The sequence below is a fragment of the Seriola aureovittata genome, chromosome 15 (assembly GCF_021018895.1).
Source record: "Seriola aureovittata isolate HTS-2021-v1 ecotype China chromosome 15, ASM2101889v1, whole genome shotgun sequence".
In the NCBI taxonomy this organism is placed as follows: Eukaryota; Metazoa; Chordata; class Actinopteri; order Carangiformes; family Carangidae; genus Seriola; species Seriola aureovittata.
In genome coordinates, this window is record NC_079378.1 from 4,676,318 (window position 1) to 4,703,633 (window position 27,316).

The window sequence follows — 27,316 nt, forward strand, 5'->3', positions numbered from 1 at the left end:
AGCACAAGAGACTCCTTTCACCTAATAACATTACTAGCTGCTTAGTTTACTGATGGGCCACGCCGTTAACACCTGTAATGGCACTGGATGAAACATGAAAGCGGAGACATTTCAAACACAAAACATCATCAAAAACCTCATGGCGGTTCTACAGGAAAAGTCAGGTGATAATCACCATCAGTAGGATTCATTGTCCTGGCACCATGAACATCTGTACCAAATTTCATGGCAATCTATTCAATGGATTTTGAGATATTTCAGTCTGAAGCAAAGTGGTGGACTGACAAACACTGCCACCCATACAGGTACACCATTAGCGTGACCAGAAAACAAAAAAAGCCCTTAGCAATTCACACTGCTTTAATGCGCTTTATGCTTTAATGTTTATTTGAAAAGGGCTGCACTTCCAGTTTTAATTAAATAACAACCAGCTCTTGTTCCCTTTGAGTATATTTATTTTCAGTCGTTTTGGACAAAAGCATCAGCTAAATAAATTCAATGTGACGTAACACGGCCAGTTGTGTTCACTGAGCTGCACACCGAAGCTGGAGGTGTCTGTGCTGAATCCTGCCTCTTTGCTGCAGTAGAAAGAAACTCTACCCCTGTGCTTTGCCTGACAGCTTCACCTAACTGCTACCAACTGTAAGTAACACCCTGCACATCTTCACTTGCTCCGTGTATCCTCTGACACCACTTTCAGTCTGAGGCCCTAAAATATGTATCAGACACTGAGCTAACTCACGGATTCAAAAAGTGAATCTGTCCTGACAGAAAAACACCTCATAAATGTCTAAATCTACAGCACACAGTCTGTATCAAACACTGAGGAACAAGAAGGAACATTCAAGTCCTTTTCACCCTTCAAACCCTGATGTGATATGTTGACTTTTAGTCAAAGGGTGTAATCCTTTTATTCAAAAAGTCCCCAACAAAAACGCTCAGTTATAGAGACCATATGCACTTTGTTCTCTGGCTGCAGAGGTGCCGGGTAAAAACGATCCCAGAGGAAGTGAACATAAAAGCCTTCTCTCACACCTTCCATTCACTTAGATCTGGTATGATGACAACAAACAAACCCTAAATCCCATTTTGATGACCACACCCAACATCACAAATGAAAGTATGAAAATAAGACATAGCAAGTCCAGTCCTGTAGCAGGATCTACAGCTGCTGACCCCAGTTTGTGCAGAGCAAGTGGGTGTGAAGAACGTTTGCTGTGTGGTCAGTGGGTAAAGGTTCAACTTCATTTTTTGCACTTTCATGCTCCTTTAATGCGAAACACAGATTGGCACATGGATTACCGGAGATTAAAGAAGAACTGTAATAGACAAAAGGTGCAGGTCTAGCCGCTGTCAGCAGACTGCAGCAGTCCAACAGCTGAAAACAATCAATAGCATCAAACGATATTCCACAGTCTACCTACACTGGTTTCACTAAACCGATGCCAGGAGCCAAACACGAGGCTGTTCTGCTTACAGAGCTGACAAATGGTGTTAAAGTTGTTACAAAGCTGCCAAAGTCATGCCTCATTTTCATGTTTTGTATGACGGTAAAAGCCCTGCTTCCTCTTTCAAATGCAACCTGACACTGAATTCAAACATCTGACAGCATTAACAATGAGTAAGGAGTTTGATCTGTGCTGTTCCTCAGGTTCTGTAAGCCTCAACTCTTGATCCTTCCTCCTCATGATTATTAGTGGCATCGGAGGACTGGCAGCTGATCAGTTCACCTTGACTATGTAAGGACTGAGGATCTGCATTTGGTCAAATTGTTTAAATGATTTGATTCGTAGTGGTTAGAGCCTGCCAAGAAGCCCTGTAGGGGAGAGCTGCCATTTTGTTTTAACCCCTTTTTCTCCTGTTTTTGAGACGGTTGGGGAGGTCAGTGTTGTGACCTTTTTCTTTTGTGTTAGTTTCAGAATTGTGTTTTTTGTTCTAAGTAGGGTCATTGTGTTCCAGAAGAACGCTTTCCAACACCCACTGAGGAATCAAAAGTGGCCACAGGGACATAAATACAGTTAACTAGCCACTTATTTTGTGAGCACTGATGTGTGCCTGTGATTGTGGACATAACTCAAAACAACTTATTGTGGCTGCACTTGAAATATTGGTATCTCTTACTGTTTTCACATGGATTTCTAACGGTATAAATATTCAGTGCAACATCTTGAAAGAGGCTCTTGCTCCTTGATCCATAATTAGTGACACACATTTTGACACTGTGTATTGATGTTTTAAATAGCACTGTAGCCGTGCTGAAAATATCTCACAGTGATCTGATGTTGTCAATATTTGACCCATTATCCAGTCAAGTAAGAAAAAAAACATAAGCATCAAGACTAAATGAGAAGTATTAACACTGTTTTTTATCATTTTGAGTGTCTTTGTTCTGTCTGTTTTGAGCTCATTGACATGAAGGAGGTGGACAGTAAAAACCAATACATGTCAACAGCATCACAAACTAAAGCTTTTTCAAAATGATTGCCGCCACTGCAATGTCATGAATCACACAAGTCTGCAGAAGGATTTTAATTTGAAACAACGGATACAGGAAGTGGAGACATATGGCGACACCTGGCTGAGGTGAGAGAGAGAGAGAGAGAGAGAGAGAGAGAGAAGGTAGATGAACAAATGGTTCATCATATTGGAAGTATTGCCCCTAGCATCATCCACACGTGTTGCACAACACTTGCACACAGTTGCCGTTTTATCCACCACCCCTCCCCATCATTGTCATAGATGACACTTAATCCGTAACGCTCCCCATACAGCAGACTGAAACGCTGGCAGATCCATTAAAAATATGCATAAAGATGACACCTGCTTAGATGGTGCAAGGTTTTATTATTCTTGCCCAACAGTTTTGCACACGTAGGCCTAAAGGGTGTAGATGTGTCATGTTTTAGCCGTTTTGTATTTGATGAGGAAAATAAATCCTGAAAATGTGTTTACAATTTATACACAATTTTATATTCAGGGAAGCAAAACTCGAGTCACAGATCACCTTAAAACAGACCACCTGCGGCTTATACTCTGGTGTCTGCAGCTGAGAGAAGCACTGTGTTCTGTGTAGTGTAGCCCCGCCTCCCACCTTGTTCCCTATAACTGAATCATCGGGAATCGAATAGATTCTGTACTTTGTGTATAAAATCAAATCGAAGCTCAAGATCAAATCAATATCCAGTGTCCTTTGAATCAGTTCGTTAAAGCAATGTTTACAGATTTTTCATTTGGATGAAAGAGCAATGGCATCAATAAGTACATGGTATTGGCCAACGCCCCAGGTTTGTGTATAGGAATCAGTAATGGGAGAAAAACAACGTCGGTTAAATGCATCACTACTCAAAAGTTTAAAAGCCAGAGCCAATGTTTAGCCATCAGTGTAGCAACAGGAGGAAGCAGAGAGAAACAGATGCCAATAATAGTTTTGAGAAACAGTCTGGAGTATACATTAAGAAACACTCAAGGTCTCAACTCCACCTGGGAGCCACAACACACTCTGCCAGCTTTCTCCGGTCACAGCGCCATCCACCAAACAGCAGGATGTATCAAACAATACAGCTGTCGGCCTTGATCCACTCCATAGTTTTTCTCTCTTTAGATTACTCGCCTCAAGCAAAAGCCTCCTCATTCACCTTTTTTCACCCTCTCCCTCGTTGCGCCAAATGAGAATCAGATGTTTCGCAGAGGAAGGACGGACCCCCGCCCATCCTGCTTTGCTGGGGAGGTGGGACAGCATCTGTGTAAGGCGCGCACATTGAGAGGAAGTTTAACATTCTTCCCAACTTCCATCACACTGAGGCAGGAACCTGGCAATGACTTTTCATGAGTGTAAACCAAGCGCTGGGCCTGCTCCATTAAAAGCACACACTCGCAGTTATAAATAAGTAGCAGTTGACATTACCTCTGGAAATTAATGCAGATGGATTTATTTTATCACCTGCTCTTGGCTTGGCTCCTACACTGTAAGGAATTTCTACAGTTTGCCCATGAGGCTTAAAAATTTAGGGCCAAGGCTTAGAAGACATCCTCTGGTGCTGCCCTATAGCCACCCCGTCAAAAGCATGACTTGCCTAAACAAAGACAAGGCCCCTTTCACCCCGCAAATTCCTTGACAACTGCTGCAAGCTTCCTGCTGGCATTTGATATGCTCCATTTCATTCCCATGACCAAACTCCAGTCATGCTGAGGCTTTCGCTGAGCAGTTGAAGGCTCGTCTCACTGACACTCTGAAGCTTTCTCTGTATTCTGATGTGAAACTTCTCCTGCTGTCTGAACTAGCGAGAGTGTCACAGTGAGTCAAAAGTGATTTACATTTATTTTTGCTTTCCATGCCTCAAATGTTTCAGTAAAGAAGGCTGTGCGTCTTACTGCAAATGACAAGGGAAGACAATGAGGAGCCACTGTGGGATATCACGTATAATTAGTTTTAACCTTTAGCGGTTCAGATGCAACCTTTTCTTGGGCTTTCTGCGATTTCTTCTTTTGGTTTGTTTTCATTGCAATCTGCATAAAACCTTGTGAAAGCTGTGTGGTCATTTGGAATAAAAAAGGACTGCAGCGATAGTCAGCTGTTTAAGGTCAAATAGAAAGCAGTGCCATCATCAGAAAAATGAGAGATTCCAGCCTTTCACTTAGCCGGGACATATTTACCCATCCTGTCCTGCAATTTGAACCAGTGACCTTCTCATCACCACCACACTCCTCCTGATTTATGTCTTGACTGGCATCCTATCTATATGAAACCAGAACAAACCCCCCACCCCCACCCCCACCCTTCCTCTTTGTCTCTTTAGTGGTGGGATAAACTCACCAAGCTGACTCTGTTTCTCCCAGCATTTGGTTGCCAGTTTGGACAGTTCCCGGTATTTCTCCGCCAGCTGGAGTTTGCCGTTGTTAAGGCGGGGTCGTTGGGCGAGGCTCTCCTCGGCCAAGCTCCGGTTGGAGGTCATCAGCGTCTCCCTGTCCACTTGAAGGTCCTGAAACTGAACACAAGTACAAAGTCAAAAAAGTAATTTCTTTCTGTTGATGAAAATTCAGTTTCATTAGTTTATCGTGCATGTGATACAGCTGGGTAGTTGCGTATGTTGTTGTGCTAAATTGTGACCTGGACATTAGAAAGTCCTGTAACATGCACGTGGATTAGGCAGACTTTTATTTTGGAGGGAATATGTTCAATATTAATCCAATAGTCTTTTTTGAGCAAAAATATCTAAATAATTTCTGTTTCAGCTTCTCAAATATAACTGCAGTAGAGAAAAGTTTTTTTTGGACTAAGAAAAGAAATTAAAGACGTCATTTTGGTCTGTGGGACATAATGGCATAATTTTCTTCAGCTACTTTGAGCTCTTTGGGAACCACAATAGAAATTCTTCTTTTTCACAGACTTAACACACAAGTGTATACATGATGTAAAATTAACCTGAACAAGTGTAAAGTTAACGTTATCAGTTCATCAGAAGAGAAGTTTGCAAACATGTGTGTAGCACAGGACTGCAGAGTAGCTTGCAACGCGGCAGTTTACTGTTCAGTTACCATTCAGTGACTCTGCTCATGGTGTTAAACATGAAGAGAGAGTATTTAACTGTCTGCTTTGTTTTCAACAACAGGAAAGTTGTGATGGTGCCTTACGATAAGTTGCTGAAAGTCCCTGTGGTTCTTGTGCCCTTTACAACACAACACAACACAACACAGGGTTACACCCACTACAGCTGCATGAGTTCATACAGTCTGAATCGAGCCAGAGCTAAGAGGGAATCACGGCTAAATGAGTTTTCGGTGTTTAAAAGCCACTTAGTAGACTGCTTTATCTTCTACTGCTGACAGAAGAAAAAGATTAGAACGATTAATCAATTAACGAAATAGCTGCAAATTCATTTTCTGTTGACTGACTGATTAATCGACTAAAGAGGCAATTGCAGATTACAAGTACATTGAATGGCTCCTGCTGAAAAAGGATTTACCATAAATATCTTCAAATACGGGTTCAATATAATCGGATTGTTACTTAAAGGGGTAAAATAGAAAACTCATTTCTGGTAAAAAAAAAAAAAAAGGTCACAATTCTGACCTTTTATAGCTTCAATACTTTGTTAGATGTAGGCGCCATGCTGGTTGGGGTATGTGTATAAGGGGGGACGGGCGGGGAGTGTCACATGGACCATAACAAAACCATACATTATTAAAAATGAATGCCACTTCCTTCAAGTGTTGCCAGACAGTGCTGTCATGGCTTCACTGTAAAGAAGCGGTTCAGTATCTCATCCTCAGACACAATGCCACTTTGTGAGCTCCACACTGTAAAACTCTGAATCCTCTCCGACTACTCCATCAGTCTCAGCATTCCTGTGATTCTGCCCAGCCGGATACATTTCTTGCTCAACTGCTTTCTTTCAACAGTCAGTTACTTTGAGCCTGAAGGCCATTTCATTGAATTCAGTGTTGTACGGTGCATCTGTCTCACATTTTACGGGTCATCAAAAGGGATGTTTGAGTCCCAAGTTCAGAGGAATTTGCAGAATGTGCCCTGTAGTCAAGCGAAGGGCTGTGCAAGTGCAGAAAGAGATACTACAGATCAGCTGTTCATTCAAAGAATGAAGATAACACAGCTCGTTTCAGGCTTACGGCCAAATCATCCGTCCAGTTTCCTTAAACAGGAATCAAAACGGACAGTCCATTTCCTGCTTTGGCTAGTCCGATCATCAAACAACTGCTGCAGTCTTTAGGGAATGAATGTTTTTTTTTGTGTTTAGATGCATTGGCTGTAAAGCAGGGCTGATTGTGTTTACCATCCCCAACAAATGACACTTAAGGAGGACTGAGGTTCTGCTTTGGAGAGGACGAGGAGCAGCACTGTTGTTTTCTGTGGTTCAACATGTCTGACCACATGAAATGCAGTAAATAGGTGTTTCTCTTTTATCTTAAATGAGGCCCAGGCCTAATGAGGCTTCTGCAGACCGAAGGCATCAATTTAACAGTCAGTCTGAGATGAAATTGATGGGGTGCAAAGTCTTTTCCATGAAAGAGAATCCTTCATGTAATATAGGGCCTGCACTGAAATGAAGGGATATGTACTGTAAGTGTCTAGTGGATGGCCAGCTCCATAACTCTCTCCTTGCATCATTTGGGGTGATTTTAAAGTGGCTACGGTGAATATTTTCATAACCATGTACCAAATGACTATGTGCACTGCGAATGGGGTCGCGCGTGGCGTGAATGATCACCATCGGACTCTGCAGTTCCTCTCAGCTCCACAGAGCTTTTTAGCATTTAATTTCCAGCACATTGTTTTTGATTTTCCAGATGGCAAATTTACTATTCTGGGTCAACAGTATAACCTGCTCAGCACCAAACAGCCGACAGACACACAGTTAGAGACAAGCTGCTGAACATATGGAGCATTTAGCAGCTAAAGAGTCAGTAGATTCCCTCAGGAGTTGGTGGAGACCAAAAACAAGGGATAAAAGAAAAGGTATATCCAAGTTACATTCATCAGGTGTTCTGAAACATGACTCCAAGGGCTACGTCCACACCACTATGTTTTTTAAAACGCATCTCTTTTGCTACGTTTTCGCCTCCTGTCTAAACTACTCCGGCGTTTTCAAGCCCCAGAGACCTTTGGAAACGCTGCTGGCTTTGTTTTTGTTTCAGAACTACAGGGTTGTGTTGTAGTCGGGACAGGCGGAAAAACTCAGACCTTTGGAAACAATGACGTAGACACCCACGTTCGCTCCCTGGTTGGGTCTCAGGGGAATCAGGGAGCCAATGGTGAATACAACACGTTTTAAAATGAAAATGTCATAGTGTGGACGTAGCCTAAACAAATGAAATGTGTGTGAAGATGTGAAGTTTACCATATTAATGTAAGATATGAACGTCAAATATTGCCATCGAGCCATACAAGAACTTAGCCTCAAAAAAGCCCATGTGATGAAGACTTAGCAAACAAGACTATGAATCTGAAAACTCTTTCAATGCCAGCTTTCAGTAATCGACAGTTTGCAATACATGTTGCTGCAGACGCTTTTAGGTCTGCACCAAAAATGTACTGAGGTTTGATAACCAGCTCTACCGTGGAAGTGCTTCATGTTCATTCTGCTTTCTACCCAATCTCATTTTGTTGTTGTGATTCTGAGAACCACCTAAGCCTCAGCAAAGCACTGCAGCTGCAGTGCATTTGAGGTCACAATGAGTCTTTTCTCCTTTGTTCCTCTCTCATAGATTTCTACCTGTAAACTGGCTTTGCCTCAGAGGATTCATAAAGATATTTATCTACAAATTCACACAACTCTAGGAACGAAGAAACTCCTGTAGCACTGAAAACAAAACCTGATGTTTCAGATCATTGTAGTAAAAATACTCATGACCTGACATGTAGCTTCTTCTGTGGACAGTTATTAATGAGGCTGCAGCATTCATGACTGTGAATCACCACAAATGATTAAACTCTGGTTTACATAACATTCATCATTTACATGAGATTAATGAGCCCAGAGCTCATATGGCGATGAAAGAAGGGTTGTGAAGTCATCAGTTTGTAGAGCCACAACAACATATGGTTCATGTTTTGATATATTCTATCTGCAGTAACATAGATGGGAGCAAAATGTCCAAGTTTCATATTATTACATTAACGGGACCGTGGGTGAATACTCACTGAAACACCCCTAAGCTCGCTGGATTGTGGCTCTGAGTCACTCTGCTCGGCTCCCTGAGGGGAGCTGTATGACCTCTTAGTGAGATTCAACCACTTTGGCTCCATCGTCCTAATTCATTCACAGAGCCAGGTTTCAAATGTCACATCCTTCGCCAAGAAACGGGCAAATAAGTAATGCCTTTCTTTTGTTTCTTTGCAAAAAAAAAATCACACGACATCTCTCTTAACAAATAAAGGAAGAAGATTGTCATTGAAGAGAGCAACGCAAAAGGTTAGTTCAACGGTTCTCAAAGTGGGGACCAGTTATTTAATTTTCTTAATATTTTCACTCCCTAGATGTTAGCGCAGTGTGAACATGTATGATGATGATCTGCCCACACTGGATTTGTTTCCCTGCACCCTCTGTTGCCATCACCCCACCCACAGCTATTAAAAAGCAATGCAATTCTATACAGACTACTGAATCCTGATTGAGAGAGTCATTTCTATTTGAGCACCCCCAAGGCAAACCTAATGAAAATGGGGCCCCTGAAAAAGTTTGGAAACCCCTGGCAGATCTCGTGTGTGAGTGAGTGAAAGAGAGAGAGAGAGAGAGAGAGAGAGAGAGAGAGAGAGAGAGAGAGAGAGAGAGAGAGAGAGAGAGAGAAAGAAAGGGGGGGATGATGTATATTGGTTGACGCCAGGAAGGTCATCGTGTAGCTCCGAAACGTGCATCTCTTGACACAGGGACTAATGCACGTGGAATTCCCTTAAAAAATCTCGCAATTTTTATTTTCTGTGTTCCTATGCGAGCCTACACTCATGAAAGAAACTCACTTTAGATGTTTTTCTAAAGCTCAAAAACCAATCTTCAATTCGGCATAAATCTAGTACAATAGGACGCAGCTCACTACAATAGAAATGTGCTTTTATTTGGAAATGAACTACGCTCGCCAACGCCATTCAGAGCATCCTTAGAGGGAAGAAGGTCTGAGGACAACTAGTTGTAAAAGTTGCATTTTTATTCAAATGGGTGTTGCCAAATGTATTGAAGTAACGCCGAAATTAATAGTATGTTGTAAAAAGTCAAATGTTCTCTCAGGTCATCTTCTCTCTTATGTACAGGTCTACAGACAGGTGAAGAAACTGCAATGCCGGATGTTTAAACGGAATTCGGCGCTAGGACTGAAACCACATAACGGCGCGTTTTGGGGTCTTCACCACTACGGTACGATGGTTCCCTGCACAATAAGAACGGTTGTAGAGTAAAATAATCACTTATAAAGACCGCGAAAATGAATTTCTATGTGTTTTTCTCTTCGGTCCAGTAACTAATAAATCACTGCAAATATTAGGAGCCCGGGGTTTACGGAAACGAATTGGAAAATCCGACCACTCGCCACGCAGACAATCGATGAGCCATGTAAAGCGGATTTGCGTTACACTCCACACATCAAACGTGATGAGCCTAAACACCTTAACGCTCATTTTCTTCTTTAAGCTACGACAAACAAACATACCGCGGGAAAACGACAGAACCACGTCGTTAAAGATGAAAGAAGATATTTAATACAGCCGTTAGCACAGCGCAAATTCCTCTAGGCACTTTGGCTCTTTGGGGAACAGAGGATACCCACCGTCTCATTGAGGCGAATAATTTGGTCCATTTTGTCGTCGTTCTGTAAAAGCTCCGTCAGCTCACTTGTATTCAGAGCCCTGTAGCCGTCGGGACAAGTGCTGGACTCCTTCAAGCTGGACATTTTATTCCTTCAAAAATTGTGACTGAAGACGGTTTGGAGACGTGCAGCCCGCACAGCGGTTACATCCCGCTCACATCGGAATGCGTTGCGATCTGCCCGCATGCGGCGTCAATCGCAGCAAACCGTTACACTTCCGGTCACCGCCTTCAAAATAAAACTCTTCTTCTTCTTCTTCTTCTTCTTCTTCTTCTTCTTCTTCTTCTTCTTCTTCTTCTTCTTCTTCTTCTTCTTCTTCTTCTTCTTCTTCTTCTACATGCTGGGTATGGAAATTGTGTATTTTTTTAAGTTTTTATACAAAGCTAGAATGAGTAGAAATTCAAGCATTCACACAGGATATTATCACGATGTCACATGGCCGGATTAACCTGCTACCATGCCCTAGGGGCAAGAATGAGTGAACAGGCCCCCTTTATTAACCCCCAGTCCTCTTCTCTTTACACTGCAAAATTAGTACTTCAATACTTAATCGCAATACTTGTCCCCAGGGTTGCTGTGTGGTAATTAGCTGATTAATCAATTAGTCAACTAACAAAGAAATAATCAGCAACTACTTTGTTAATGAATTAACTGTTATATTTAATCAGGCAAAAAAATGGATGGATTGTATGGATTTGCTGATTTTCTTTTGTTCTTATGTGACTGTAAATCTATGTTTGGATTGGTCCATGTTGGCCAGACAAAACAAACAATTTGATGACGTCACTTCAGGCTTTTGGAAATCGTGATAGGACTGTAACACATGTTACTGCCTCAGTAAGTACAATTAGTGAATGCAAGACTTTGAAGACATTTGGTGGCATCCAGCAGTGAACTTAATATGGTAAAAGGAGTTGTGTGCTGTTTTTATGTTTTCGTCGGCTAAACACAATTGTACATGATTCTATTCTATTCTATTTTAGAGTTAATACAGGTTCTATGCATTATTTCTATTTGACACAATGGCTTATTGCTCGATTTCACTCCAGCTGTCAAAACGAGGCAGGATTTTTTTAAAATCTCAAAATAAAACATTTAATGCATTAATACACATTTTTAGATTATGTTTTGTAACAGTTTTTTCTTTATATGTATTAAAACTGACTGATAACTGACTGTTGCCTGTCTGTTGTCTGTATCAAGGCAGCAGCTTTAGCTTTAACACAGCTTCCGGTTTTGCTATTTCAAAGTTAAAGTCCTCATGAAAAACTTAAGCTTTTCTTTACTGTAATTTCAAGCAACAACCTAATTTGTTGCTTGAATTATTCATAACAAAGTAATGTCAGTGCTTTACTTTAACCCCCCTTATTTGTCATTTATAAGCAGTACCTAAACACTGGATAAAGTGATCATAACCAAATATAATGTAGTCTTTGTCGACAGCTGTAACTCCTCCTGTGGACACCCATAAGTGGAGGTTTCTGTATAAACAGTTAATGAATGAAAACACACTTGCAATATTATGAAATGTGTCAACATAGGAGATATTATCATCGTCTAATTGTGGTCACATTTGATTATCATTTTGCTGCAAGTGTTTGATCTGTTTTGTGCACAAATTTCCAAGGTTTCACAGTGTTTCCTCTAGGATTTTTTTCAGCAGTGGGGGGCATGCTCTCCGGGTGGTGGTGGTGGTGGTGGTGGTATAAATAAACATATAAAGATCAGCTAGATGGGGCTGTAGAGTCAGTGGCAAAGTTTGCACCCAGGCTCATCTCTCTCTCCTGCACCTTCACCCAGCTCTCCCGCTGCTGTGCTCTGCTCTCCTCCACTTTGTTTAACAACTCCTCCCTGTCTGATGTTACTTGTCTAATAAGATTACATTAAAAGTGTGAGTAACGTAACGCTAACAGCGTTATATAGTTTACACTCACATCAAATCTGATTACAAGTGTGAACATTAAAATAGTATTTTTACCAATTTAGTTTACCCAAGTTAGGGTCACTGAGTTGGCTAATAAGTCTACCTTTTCTCCAGTAATTCGCTGCCTTATTCCTCACGACTACACTTCTCTGACTCTGACCTGGTGCCTGACGTGATGTCACTTTCAAGGCCGCGCTCTCGCGAGTAATTACCTCCAATACGTTTTGGCCAGCATCATCTCTTTCAGTTCACTAAACCATAAACTGCGGCAGAGTCCCTGTATCCAAACCCACTTATATCCATTAAACCTCTCAGGACCAAGCGCAGCAGTGACTGATGACTGACAGTGTATTATTATGTGGTCTGTGTGAGGGATTATTAGATGTATGTAGGTCACCAAACTATTGGCTTAAGGCATTCTTCATAAATATGTCCAAGTGATTTTTTTTGTGCATTTTCTTCCCCTGTCTGAAATCTAATATTTGGACTCAGCATGGCCAGCCTGAGGCACTCGGAGGCTCCACAGAGCTGTGCAGCCACCAGGGGGCCCCCAAGGAAACCGGTGTGAAAAAGAAAGTGAAAATTGATGGATGGAGATTAAAATAACTAAAACTGTGCTCAGGGACCTGAAAACTTCTGGAAACCCCAAATGAGGCTCAAAAATAACCACATGATATTTAGTCTGTAGATCAATCTATTTAAGGCAGTGTTGCAAAGTCACTAAGATTTACTCAAGTCATTTTTAGGTACTTTCATCCAACAGCTGTAGTTACTGGATACTTTTCATCTTGAGATTTTACAAGAAATATGTTAAACTTCTTAAATACGATACATTATTAAAGATTAAACCAGTTGTTTCCTTTTCATTTTGCCTCCTTAAAAAGTAAAAATATGTAGTTGGAACCCTGTATCACATTTCTCTTTGTTATGAACTGTTAGATATCAGGAAACTCATGCTTCTTTATTAATTTCTTATTTCTTGTATTAGAACTTTGGTTCATGTTTCTTCTTTCTTCACTTATTCATCATCATCATCATCAGACCCTTGGAGGGGCCAAATCCCTAGTTGGGAACCACTAGACTAAACTAAATATACACTCATTGAGCACTCTATTAAGAACACCTGTGCACCTGCTTATTCATGCAATTATCCAATCAGCCAATCACGTGGCAGCTGTTCAGAGCATAAGATCCTGCAGATACAGGTCAGGAGCTTCAGTTAATGTTCACAGCAAATATCAGGATGTGGAAAAAAATGTGATCTCAGTGATTTTTGAAGATGGAAACACCTTGTTGATGAGAGAGGTCAGAGGAGAACGTTCAGACTGACTGGTTGGAGCTGTAACTCAGATAACCACTCTTTACAACTGTGGTGAGTAGAAAAGCCTCTCAGAATGAACAACACGTCCAACCTTGAGGCGGGTGAGCTGCAACAGCAGAAGACCACATCGGATTCCACTGCTGTCAGCCAAGAACAGAAACCTGAGGCTACAGTGGGCGCAGACTCATTGAAACTGGACAGTGGAAGTTGGAAAAACGTAGTCTGGTCTGATGGATCTGGATTTCTGCGGCGGCTCACAGACAGTAGGGTCAGAATTTGGCGTCTACAGCACGAATCCATGGACCCAACCTGCCTTGTGTCAACAGTCCAGGCTGCTGCTGGTGGTGTCATGGCGTTGGGAAGGTTTTCGTTTGTGGTGACAGTTCACCGTCTTCTCATGGCTTCTTCCTGCATTATAATGCACCATGTCAGAAAGCAAAAGTCGTCTCAAACTGGTTTCATGAACATGACAATGAGCTCAGCGAACGTCAGTGAACACCTTGATGTTTCACTCACAGGGGCCATTTTTCTACGTGTAATGTATTTTACATTATTGTATTGGTACCATTACTTTAAACAGGATGTGAATACTTCAGCACTGATTTTATGTTATTAGAAGTCTCTCTTCCACGGACTGTGACTGCCTTTGACAGCGCTGTCAGGAAATGATCCCCGGTTTTGTTTCTGCCTACACGGCTGGCAGCAGGAGACCCACATCACCACTTCTGCTGACTGTTGCTGCAACTGTTGCCAGACGGAGGTTATGTGAATAAACTCTGGTTTCAGCGGACAAGGCGCTTGTTTACTTTTGTGGATTGAAGAAATGTGTCGTGGACAAGTCAGCCATGAACAGAAAGTACTGCCTTTCTCACCAAACAATACATTATGGGAAGGTTTGGCAGTTATTGCAAACAGACCCCTCGTCTCCCAGAATATGTGAATTATCGTTTGAAGTGACTCTGCGACTCTCAAACTCTCTCAAACCACCTGGAGATCACATTTACCAATTTTATACTCTTTAATTCTTCATAACTCCAATGCAGGCCTTAATTAAATCTGCAGTTTGTTCCCATATGGTCTTGCCAATAACTCGAGACAAGAATCCTGTTTAGCATAATTTAGTAAAACACAAATGATTCTGACAAGGCTTAAAAAGAACTGGCAACGAAAATGAATTTCTACCAACTAAAAGCAACAAGAGGCTAAAGAACAAGCAAAAAGCAAAACAAAAAAAGGCAAATTACCCACGAGAACAGAACATATGTTATTAACTGTAAAATAAAGGATATAAAAAATGGTGTTTTTAAACGCTGACATGTTTTAAGTTGTTCTGGTCTTGAAAGATGCTTTTGCGTATTTAAAAAATTTTAGATTGGTTCAGAGAATTTTAGATGTGAAATTCACGTTAGGAAAGTTGTCCATTCACAATAAATATAAAATAAATAATAGGAAGACTATGGACTGTTTGGTTGTGATGTTAAATTAGAATAAAACCATTTCTTCCCTTTTTGAATCAGTGAAACTCTGATGCCAAGATGCTGAACGGACAGACAGCAAGAGGGGTGTGTTTGTGCAGGAGGTGCAGAGTCAATAATGAGGAGCAAATCCACAGGAGATGGCACATTCTCCAAGTGTCTGGTTACAGAAGAGGAGGCATCCATCAGAGAGTCCCTTGACCTCTGCAGTTCTCAGTGGGCATTCATTGCACAAAAGCAAGGCTTATTTTATGCAAAGGCAATGTAACGCATATACCCATTCAAAAATTGCCTTCATAATATTCAAATGTGATATTTAACTTTGTAAGCTGACATTTCACAATTTTTTTTTTTGTTTCTTTTGAGAGATTTATATTAAAGGATAAGGTGAATATTGGAGATAGACCAAAAACAACATATTAGCTTGTCTCTGTGCTTTCCAACTACCTGCAGAAATCAGCCCCAAGCCTGTTGGTAAGTATGGAGGATTAATTCTGTCAAAAATATACACTGAGGTTAAAAAAAAAAGGCAAAATAATCATTTGAAACAGCAGGATACTGCAATTTCAAGCAAATAGTGCTCAAACTGGAATAAACGGTGCATTGGTTGGGGACTATTTTCAACCACAGATTAATACACATTTGGTGCCCTATTGAGTATTTGGGGCAGCAGGATGATGTAAAAATAAATACAGCTTGTGTGTTTATGGTAATGAAAGAACTGTCACCCAGTGCAACAGTGTGGATGACTGATGTGTTTTTAATGATTTAACAGAGCTCTATTGCAAAGAGGGATAAGTTAAATCCAACGAAACGTGTTCAAATCAAATGATTGTTTGTTTTTGTCTTTTCATGTGACTTTTTAACAGTAAAATAAATATAGTCACACAATAATCAAAGCTTCTTCCCATGCAGCTTGGGTATATTTCAGTCTGACCAGACTCCAGTAATTCACACTGACATGGAACTTGGCTGGTTCTGTGCTACATATACCCATTTATCATACATCTCATATCCAGATAATGATGACACTTTTCTCGCTACCTCAGCCAGCTCAAACCATCACACACTGGTTAAATTTAAAGTTAGAGCACTTCCAAAACTCCCTGCTGTTTTCCAGATTGGTTCAGGCTTAATTCAGCAAAGACATCAGCTACACTTCGCCCTAATGACTCTACAAAATTACTAAAAATCTATCCAAACAAGACAGTGTATGAGAGGGAAAGTCTCCATTTGGCAAGTTTACTTCATTGCAGTTAGAGAAGTTGTTGCTGTCAACCAATGAGGGGTCACCTAAATTCATTATTCTTCAATTAAACTTAATTAAATATTCACATTTAAATCCACTTAACTGAAATAAAAGGATTGCTGAACTTGACCCGCTCTGATTACAATCATGATCCTGGTCTCCTCTGATGGGTAACTCTTGAGAGTTTACTGTAAGAAAGTCAGAATTACACTTTGTGTTAGTGATTCTGTGGAAATTTACAGAAGCACAAACACTGTAAAAAAAAATCTTTTCTGCTCTAGTCTATTTTTATTTAAATATGTTGATTTACCTGCTCTCTTTTGCATGATCTCATGTTGATAAGAAACTTTCAATAAGGTGATATTGGCAGCTTTTAGATTGATCACACAGAATTGTGAACCAAGTTTTAAGTCTGAAACATACAAATTATTGATTTTATTTTTTCATTTAATCTGCTGACTGATCAGCAGCAACAAACTATCATTGCTACATAAAACATATGTTGTCTAACTGCAAGTTGATTGTCAAGTACAACTGGTTGAATAACTATACATAGACTGTAACATGTCAACAATGTTGGTTAAAGTTATGCTGACACATAACAAGCCTCTTGAATATCAAACCAGTTGTTCGAATGCATCGCGTACACTTTAAGCAGATTTCTGTCACCTTGTGCTTTTTCTCCCTATGATGATGTAGCCTACATAAAATACAAATATTCCCATCTGTTATTTCCTTGTTCATGAAATATATTAAAATACAAATGATCAATAAGAAATTTGCGGTAAGGCAAAGTCGTTCTGATCTCGCTGCTCAGCAGGATCCAGATAAGAAAGTCAACAGTGTCATTCAGGTTAATCTCGCTCCCTGTTTTCTTGTGGTTCTATCCCACATCATCGTAGTCCTCTTCACCTGCGTTTTCATTTTCTTCTCCAATGTCATCGTAGTCCTCTGTGGATATGCTGTCCTCTGCTGGATCATGATTCTTGTTTGTCGGAAGAGTCGGGAGGACCTTCTCATCATCTTCCACCTTAATATAGTCGGGCAGCCCGTCCCCGGCCTCCTCGTATTCGGGCATAGCCTCCTCGTAGTCATCAATGTTGTGTTGATAGTAATCCGTACCCTGTTCATAATCATCGATCTTCTGTTCGTGGTCAGGTGCCTCCGCCAGGTTTTCATAGCTTTGGGCCTCTAAAAACAACAAATTTCACACTCAGGCAAAGTCCTTTTTAACATTTTAGAGTAAAACAAAATAGTAGACAGATAGATAGATAGATTGATGCAAAAATTAACAGTGGGATGGCAATTTAATTTGCTTATTGCATGATATGTATATATTGCTTTGGTTGTCTGATGCTGATATGTTGAGTTGGCTTTTAATGTGGAGACTTTTGTTTTGGCGAGATTTATAGAAGATGCTTGGCCGCTGAGATAGACGACACTGTATCCAATATAACAATTAAAGTGAATGAATGAATGAATGAATTACACTTAATACTTTAACTGAACAACATATATATTGCACTATTTGTGTGACAAACATTTCATGGTTGTAGCTTTTCGAATTTGTTGTCTCTCTCTTTAATTATTTTATTAATTTTGACGTTTGGACTATTGGTTTACCAAAGAAATTCACAGTGAAGGTTCTTGGTAACTGTAATGGACGTTTCTGACTATTTTCTGAATTTATAAACCAAACAATCAATTGACTAATTAAGAAAATAGCCAGGAGAAATGTACAATGCTGCTTATACATTACTATTTGTGTAAAAGACACAGGGGGTATTTTTCTGCACTAAGTGATTTCACTTTTAGTACTTTAAGTCCATTTTACATTTTATTTTCAATACACAACTTTTATTTGTAATGGCGTTTTACAGAGTGGCATTATATTTGTACTTAAGTAAAAGATCTGAGTACTTATTCCACCAATGATTACAATATGTGGTTTGGTTTTGGATCTGAGTCCAGTTCATAGAAGGTTGATTTTCATTACCCCTTATGTTGTCTAATTTTATTGTCATCAGTGGTCATGTTTGTTTGGTTTTTCAAGCCAAACCTTTAGATTTTGGGTTATTGTCAAATGGCAGATTGTGTGAGGTTTTGTATCCAGTTCTTGTGATAATGTGGTGAGAGTGACTGGAGGACGTGTGGTTTAGTTTGAAGAGGAGGGGAGATTTCAGGGGGAAGTATTGCATCATATGATCCAATCATAGTTCCAACGTAGTCTTGCCTGCTGTGAGAAACTGTGTCCTAGGAGGTAGTGGAGGAATGGTGGTGCCAAGGTTTCTCTCCTGGTATTTGTTGCTCCTGAGAAATTGAGAAGAGAAACGTTGAGGTCAAGATCCGAGTGTAAAATCTGACTTACAGGCACAGTTCCACATTTTGTGGGACATGCTTATGCTCTTTCTTGCCAAGGGTTAGACAAGAAGATCAATACTACAGCCAGGAGCTGACTATAGCTGAGCATAAAATATTGCATATGGAAATTAGCTCTAAAATAACTACACAGCTACTGTACAATACTTGAAATGGTAACACTGGTAACATGGTAACATGTTTAATCTTGTGCATGGTCCCTTATAAGTAAAACTACATAAAGACTGGAGACTGGGAAACAGCTTGCCAGGTTCTGTCTTTGACTAGATTTAGTAAAAAATAAATAGAAATACTAATTGTGACTATGACTGTTTGTAATCAGGTTCAAGTGTTTATGATGACAATGATGATTTAATATTGTCAATATTAATATGAATGCAGACACAATTTGAGGTGACTTTTAGAGGCAGCTTGATTGCAAATAAAGTCAATCAAAAGATACAATTCGGAGGTTATGTGCACGATTATATCAGGCAGACTGATATAATCAGGGGATGATCGCTGATAGCTGTGTTAGCACAACTGCTAGTGAGCTAATCTGTTAGCATGTTTACAGCAGGCGGAAAACTGTTGGCTGTAGCTGTGTCCAAAATCAGGGGCTATTATTTATTATATTATTATCATTATTATACATCCATGAGTTGCATCATTCGGATGCTGTGCTGGAAGAACGATTGCGTCACAGCGGCGCGACTAAACGGTCTCATTTCGCAGGCTCCTTCAAATGCGGCCGGATCAAACGGGTGGATCCTTCGTGGCCCAACCTATCCCAAGATTCATTGCGCGCCGGCAATCAAAGAAAACAACACCAACAGAGAGACACTTTTAAATGTAAGTATTGTGTTTCAGCTCAGTTCAACATCTAACGGTACAACTGTTAAAGCCATGGGCCCTAAAACCTCAAGTTTTTGTGGAAAGAAGTTACGTGTTGTCAAGGTTGCTAAGCAACAGGAGCAGTGCATTGCGATGCAACGGCAACGGCGGGCACAGCTGGTGACGCGCAGCGTTAATCCTCCTTGGACCAGACCATCTCATTTCAGTTCGGCCTTCGCGGTCTACAACGGCTACGAAGGGCCAACGCATCCTCCGGAGAATGCGCCCCCTGAACTGCGACACAGCTTGTGTGAGATACTAAACTGCACTACAGAGCTAAAACGTTTTTAAAAAAAACACACAGTCATTTGAATCACACCCTCTGATATTTTTTTTTATCATAAAAAATAGGATGTACAGTTTGTAAAACTACAAAACAGAGCTAAAACGTTTGCAATTGAATTAGAGCTAGCTGTTGAGGTAGCCACAGATAGCCTTAAGCTAAATCTATCAATCAGACTTTCCTACCTTTTTCTTGTGACTGAAAAATCTATTTTAATAACCTACATGTCAATAATAAGTTTATCATTCCACAATCCAACCATGATGTAAACACAAAAAAGTAACAGCAGCTGAACTAGTCGAGCTATAATATTTCAAGCCTGACTTAGCAGACTAGCTGTAGCCGCCATCTCAGGCTCTACAATTGGTATAGTAAAAATAAAGAGTTTTTTTTAATTGAAAAATTCCACGAAGGACACATTTTAGTGATGAAATAATTGTGTATGTTGTTATTTTTCAAGACTGTTTTTTAAACAGACTTAATGGAGGTTTTTTCAAAGGTGACAGGCGTAAGACATTTAAAATTCAAGGGAAAATTCAGTAACAATAACACGGAAATTTGAAAAGTATGTGGGAGGGATCCTAGAATGTGGTTTTCGAAGACTAAAGCTGAAGTGAAACCATAACCAGATTCAGTTGCACAAGTAAGAAAACCTCATTAAAAATTCCCATTGACATTTGTTACTACTAATAACTAGAAATCCAGCCTTGGAACAGAGCCTTTCTCTACAGTAGCCTATGGCATGTAACTTGCTTCATATGTTTAGGACTAATGTTGTTGTTTATTCAATACTTAGTAGCTTTTAATGAATACTAATTTCTGTAAACCCAAGACTTTTGCAGGCTACATGTCACAACTTGACAGAAGAAGTGAGTCCATGAGTGAGTTGAACACTACAAATAAAAAAATTGTAGTTCATTTTTTCAACGAACATAAATTATAACTTGTTAGTTAGTTTTAGAGGTGCTGATTGGTTTTGTTGCCAGGCTAGCTGTTACCACTTCATGTTTAATAGAAGGATATAAAAAAGTCATCAATTTTCTGATCTATATTTTAGCAATTATTTCCCACAATGACAGACAATTACTTTTCCTGCACAGCACACTGTGATTGAACTCTTTATAATCCATAGCAAATCCATGTATTCAATATTAAATTTGAAAAATATATTGTTTATATTTATATATTACTCGATTTTGAAGAGGTTTCCTCTCTCAAGTTGTGCAATTCTGTGTTTGCCTGAAAAACAAGAGAGAACAGACAGTCAACATGGAGCTATACAGTAAAAAGAAAACTCTTCATTGAAATTAAAAAAATCTTGTCAAACCTTCAAGCATTATAAAAGACCAGAGGGCCTTTAATTCAGTGAGCTCATTCACAGCTGAGCAGCCCTTGATTATGTTATTACAAATTAGGACAAAAATAAATACAATAAGATTTTTTTAATACCATATAATGAGCGTCCTTATTTGTTTTCACCTTAAATAGTACACAATCATGAGAAAACCTAACAAACATTCACATTTGTGCACAGGTTGACGTATGACGTACACACATTATTCATGCTTTCATATATGCAATCTCCTCTTATCTCTGCATGTGCTGTTACTTATGATTAGTACTGTCATACTTTGTTCCCTTTATTTGCTCTATGTTTATCCATGCTACAAACCATGACTAAGCCCCTGTCTTTGCCGCTGCAGCCCAGTTCCCCCACAGGGATCATTAAAGTTTCATCTAAGCTAATCAAATCCAGAGGGGTACCCCTAATAATAGCAATTCATACAATTATAATAGTTTTTCCTCTGCTCTGCAGTGAAGCCCCGAGAGTAATTGTTTCACAGTCACAGTGAGACTCTGTTATGGTTTGGTTTGCCTTCCTGTGGTGTAGTTTTGCAGTCTGTTGATTTTTCAGTTAACTAAAAAAACAGGTAGTTATTGCTATTAAAAATGAAAATGAAACTAATGAGGGTGGATGAGGGGGGAGGTATGACATGTAGAAAAAGGGCCTGGTCCAGATCTAAACCCAGGCCACAACTGTAAGGGCTTTGCCTTGCCTTGTGGTGAGCCCCACATTGAGTACTTTTATTTAATACTTTGATTCTTTAAATCAAATGACATTTTTAATTTAGAACTTTGACTTGTAGTGGAGTATTTTTATGTTGGAGAAGTGCAACTGCCACTCCACCATCTGAATACTCCACCACTATAGCACTATGTCACTCATGTTTCACTGACAGATGCCACTTCGCCCCAACATGATATGCCACAGAGCGTTATGATATACTCTTTGTTTTTGTGAAACTTGCTAGTGCCTTGACACCCCTGTTTCACTCGGAGATACCACTGTTCACTGTTCAGTGGTGTTTACACTGATTTACTTGACAACTGCAGTTTCTAATTATTTATCAACTTAAGATTTTACATAAAAAACATATGTAATGCATTGTAAAAGGCTGGAAAACTTATTACATTTCATGTGCTTTAGATTTTTATGTTATGTCCGCTTCAGTGGTTTTTGTCTGGTTAGTTTTATTCCTGCATCTTTTGTTTTCATCACTTGTTTTGTGTAAAGCACCTAATAAAATTTATTTTGAAAAATATTATACAAATATGCATTATTATTATTATTATTATTATTACCTTCAGCTTAAATAGGACATAATTATGAAGAGAAGGAATTCACATTAGCTTATGTTTATGTCAGTCTGGTTTTATCTCAGCATGTGCTATTACTTACAACTATCAGTTGCATTGAAGTTTGTGTCATTATAATTATTATATGACACTAAAACAGGAGGGGTACGTCATTGGTACATGTTGGTTTGGAAGTATATCTGCCAGTGGAACATGAATAACATACTGTTTCTAAGTACTTATCATCGTTAAGTCGTTGTGTCATGACAGTGTTAGTAGTATTTGTTGGTAGTATTTGTTTGTAGCAGTATTATACTTCTGTTTCTGTAACTGTTAATAATGTTGGTATAAAAACCAATAGTTGATGGAGAAGTACGTGTGAACCACAAAGTGATCATAGAAATTTTGTCGAGGTCAGGTCAAAATTTTAAGTCAAACTCAACTTAGTTTCTTTTTGAAGTCACATCTGAAAAATTGTTGGTCAAGAGTTTTCACTGTTTTTACTGGAACTACTTCTCACCACCGAAAAAACTGTTCAGAGCGAAGTCTTTGGACTTTCCAGAGTGATCAGATCATGTGAGGTCGAGTCAAGTCAATTTCATTTATGTAGTGCAACATCACAAATCACCAGCTACCCTCAAAGGGTTTTAAAGTCTGTGCAGAAAACAACACCCGATTTTCTTATACCTTATGTTTGGATAAAGAAAACTCCCCTCAGAAAATCTTTTATGGAAAACAGACAAGGAATTCCCCTTCCCCAGAATCAACAGATGTCATCTTCCCATGTCACATTGAGGGTGACTGCACATCTGATCTTACCACAATGGATATCTGAAAACGTCAGCACATAAAGCTCAAACTGTCTGCAGTAAGTGAGATAAGAAAATTTGGCCAACATTGACCAATTTCTGTAATTTTGCAAGGTCTTTTCTAAATTTTTGCACAAGATTTCTCAGTAGGTAAAATGAAATGAGAGGAATTGTTCCACTTGTCAGGTCAGTAAATTGAAGCAGACACATTTTTGCTTGTTTACATCGTCTCTTTTGTGGGGCGGATGTGTACTATAAAATTAAGCTGTGGTGGAAGAAGCAGATATTTTATGTCACTAGAAATAGTAAAACCACATTGTCGAAATTCTCTGACCTGCATTCAAAGTTTCACTTAAGTGAAAATAAATACGCAAATTATCAAAAATAAAAGTAAATGTGAAAAGCAAAACTAAAAGTACAGTACATTTACTCAAGCTCTGTTCATATTACACATTCATGACAATATTTTGTCTGTATATCAATAATGTATTTTTTTGTCATACTATTAGTTATAATAATCTTAATCTGAAAAACCAATAACTTCTGCTGTAAATGTAAATGTAAACAGATGTAATAGTAAAAAGTAAAATACTTCCCACTGAGATTAAGTAGAGTGGAAGTATAAAGTGGCATAAAACAGAAATACTAATATACTTAAGTAAAATACTTATAAACAAAGTTCTCAAAATTGTACTAGTAGTTGAGTAAATGTACTTAGTTACTTTGTGAAGCTCATCACTTTACATTTCTCTGAACAGCATTTGTTAAATAAAAAGTCCTAAAACCTTGAATCCACTGCAGGTTACCGTTTCAGTTTCTATATGGTGGTTTTTCATATATACATTATTATATTATGTATATATATATAATATATATATATATATATATATATATATATATATATTATAATACATCATAAAGCACATTTTTGTCTGGATACAGTTATAGGAGATATTAAGTGCAGGGTCAGGGTTTTAGAAACTACTGGGGTCATCATTCCAAATTTCCCAAGGAAAAAGTCATGACCCCAAGTGAAATTTTCCCAAATTTTCTGTGCACTTTATTACACTTTATATTTATTTAACTCACCTGCTCTGGATATGCACTTGTTGATGAGAAAGAAGATGAAGCCGATGACCAGACTCACAAAAAGCATCCCAAATATCACCAAGAGCCAGATGTATTTGCGTAAAGGATCCATGGGCACTCTTCTCAACACCACAGAAGATTAAAGGCAAAACAAAAATATCGCATTAAAGCTGGAAAAAAACGAACTCTTCACACTTTGCAAACACAGAACACATCTGAACAGCTGCTTTTTAGTATACAGCCCTGTGGATCGGAAAGAAGACCATTCACCACTTCCCCTTTTAGTGAGTTGACTAAGACCCAGGGTTATTTTGGTATTTACATTAGCATTCTGAGAATCAAACAAGCTTCTTGATAGTCTCTAGGGACATTCTTCTCATGAGGAAGTCTGTCTTCTGGAGTGGCAACAATCAAAATGTGATGGTTTTTATTTTGAGTTGAGACGTTTACAGATAATTCTCTGCTCAGCTGAGGCGTCTGAGCCTGAACTTGATTCGATCTTGAAACGGGAAGGCAGCTTTCAAATGAATTGTCTGTGTTTATTTCCTTATCTCTATGAACAGAATGATATAAATACAATTTTTTCTACTTATCTTTGTGCCCCACATCCTCTCTTTGCAACAGCTTCCTGCCATTTACCAACAAGTCCCCCGAATAAATGCTGATTCAGGATTAAGTCTAGCTGGATATTATGATGGTTCGTTTTTGATGGGTATTTTTTACACATGATGCACATAATAGTGTAAAATCACTTATACTTTCTTTACTTTTTCTATTGGTTTCTCTGTTAATCACTTAGCTTACAATTTATTGATGACAGAGTCCAACATGTTATTTTACCACATAACAGCCTTTTCTTTCCAAATACTCAGAATGCGCCTCACCTTTTCAGAAAAACAGCTGACGGCTTAACATGGAGTGATGATCTCAGCGAATGGCAGATGAAAGAGGATGGTGAGGTATGAGACAACAAGAGTCATTTTGTGCTGTATTTGCATGACAGTTTCTAATTTTCTTAGTTAGCTAAAGAAAATTGAGGGCTGCGCTATCCCCACCCACTGTCATGCGCCAGTGACTACACTGTGTGTGTGTGTGTCTGCATCTGGAAGAGTCAAAAAAGTTAACCAAATATGCATTAAGACTTAAAGGTTGAAATTTTGTCATATTTTTGTGTGGGGTGGTACAGCCCCACTCAGTCTCTGTAATGACTAATATGTCATGTTTGTTTAAAATAGGTATCACTGAACTGTTTCTATGTCAAAAAAGAGAACTTCAATTTGAAAGGTGAAATTAATAGTTTCTATTTGTCTGAAAAAAATAATTTAATGCAAATTGCTTTTATTTTGAAAAGTGACGCCGGGATTTTCAAAGCTACCTAAAATTAGTAGGAATATTACAGGAAAAGGCGCATTGCCTTCAAAATATCAGCGCAAAATATTACATTTTGAAAGAAATGCGGCTGTATGACGTTATAATTGAATTTAAAACGGTTGTGAGAGGTTTATCCATTGTTATGCTCTCTATTTTTATTTTCCATTGATACACTTTATGAGCATAGATGGATTATGAAACAATGGCCCACACATGACACAATTTTGTGCCTCCATTTCCTCATTTTGTCTCTTTGTGGTTGTGTTTCTTATTAATCATTGTGCCTCTATTTGTTTTCTATCTATTTTCAGTCCTTTTGTGCCTCTTTTTATGTGGCTTGAGTGTCTTTTTAGACATTTTATGTCTTGTTGATCATTTCACATCTATTTCTAAACATTTTGTATCTTTTTGTGTCATTTTATTTCTGTTTGTGGTGTTTTTGTTTGTCCTTTCATCTATTTTCAATCTTTTTTGTTTATGCACTCAATTCTTTTGTGTCTCTTTTGAGTCGTTTTGCATCTCTTTGTACTTGTTTGGCTAATATTCCATCAACAAATGTTAACAATGGCTTCATAGAGAGCCTCTGGTTCAGGGGCCCCTGTCCCCTCGGGGGCCCCTGGGTCTGTGCCCCTCCAGTGATTCATCCAAGGCCAAAAACAGACCTTGGCGAGCTGGCTATAACAATATGGATTTTATTTTGAAAACCCAGCCGGAAAACGCCCCTCTTTCCCCTCGCTAGCTTAACACACAGCAGTTGTGATGTTAGCCTGTTTTCTTGGACACTCCTAGCTTCTTATCCCACTGCCCTGGTAATTGCTTCGAGCCCCCCCTCAGGAAACCATGGCCGAGCAGGCCTCGGGATCCCCTCTGTCGTCCCAACATGACGGTAAATTTCTTGTGTCTGTGGAGTTTTGTGGAGGGGGTGTTGAGGGCTGGGAGCACCGAAGGCAGCGGCCTCTGCATCCTTGACAACATTAGCTAGTTAGCATCATCAGGGCGACGTGTCACTGGCTGTCACTGGCTCATATTGAGCATTTAACACCACGCTTATTTATTACGAAAGCTTTATGTTGCCGAATTATTTCATACTCATATGACTACGCTAACGTTGTTTTCTGTTTACCATTCGCACCACTTAGCAGGTTAGCTCGTAGCTGAGGCTAGTCTTGACTAATTTGAACTAAAGGTCGGCTCTGGCCTCTGTTCGCCTGGCCCAGCCTGGTCAGACTTTAACACGGGTCATATGGGTCTTATCAGCCCATTACTATGTGTTGTGTGTGTGACCTGCACACTCACTCAGGGGCTGGACCATAGTACAGGAGGTTGATCCGGCAGGAGGTCTTTCCCTCTGGTTCTCAAACAGCGGTCCGGGGACCATCCTGGGGTCCTGCAGGGAGTAGCTGTGAGTGACTGCAGATTTAATCTTATGGGAGATAACAAGAACCAGATTACACTTCTCAGCTGGTACCCATAAATATAACTAATATAATCGTGTATGGATTTTTTGGTGGGCAATTATGCATTAAGTATAATTATAGGATGTCTATGTATAAGAATTAATATTTAGATTTTTATTATAATCGTTTATATCAATT

General features: G+C 39.3%; 2 protein-coding genes across 2 annotated transcripts in view; one reads left to right on the forward strand and one right to left on the reverse strand.

The window, feature by feature from the left end:
* The window catches only part of vps37d (VPS37D subunit of ESCRT-I), a 33,219-nt gene extending 22,260 nt beyond the window's left edge, over nucleotides 1-10,959 (reverse strand). Inside the window, exons 1-2 of the mRNA XM_056397705.1 lie at nucleotides 10,273-10,959; nucleotides 4,814-4,985 (exon numbers count right to left, since the gene is read on the reverse strand). Coding sequence (XP_056253680.1) covers nucleotides 4,814-4,985; nucleotides 10,273-10,395 — 295 coding nt within the window. The 5' untranslated portion in view covers nucleotides 10,396-10,959. The remainder of the gene's footprint in view (nucleotides 1-4,813; nucleotides 4,986-10,272) is intronic.
* Nucleotides 10,960-26,448: 15,489 nt separating this feature from the next.
* Nucleotides 26,449-27,316, forward strand: part of rabep1 (rabaptin, RAB GTPase binding effector protein 1) — a 31,552-nt gene continuing 30,684 nt past the window's right edge. The window contains exon 1 of the mRNA XM_056396923.1: nucleotides 26,449-26,607. Coding sequence (XP_056252898.1) covers nucleotides 26,562-26,607 — 46 coding nt within the window. The 5' untranslated portion in view covers nucleotides 26,449-26,561. The remainder of the gene's footprint in view (nucleotides 26,608-27,316) is intronic.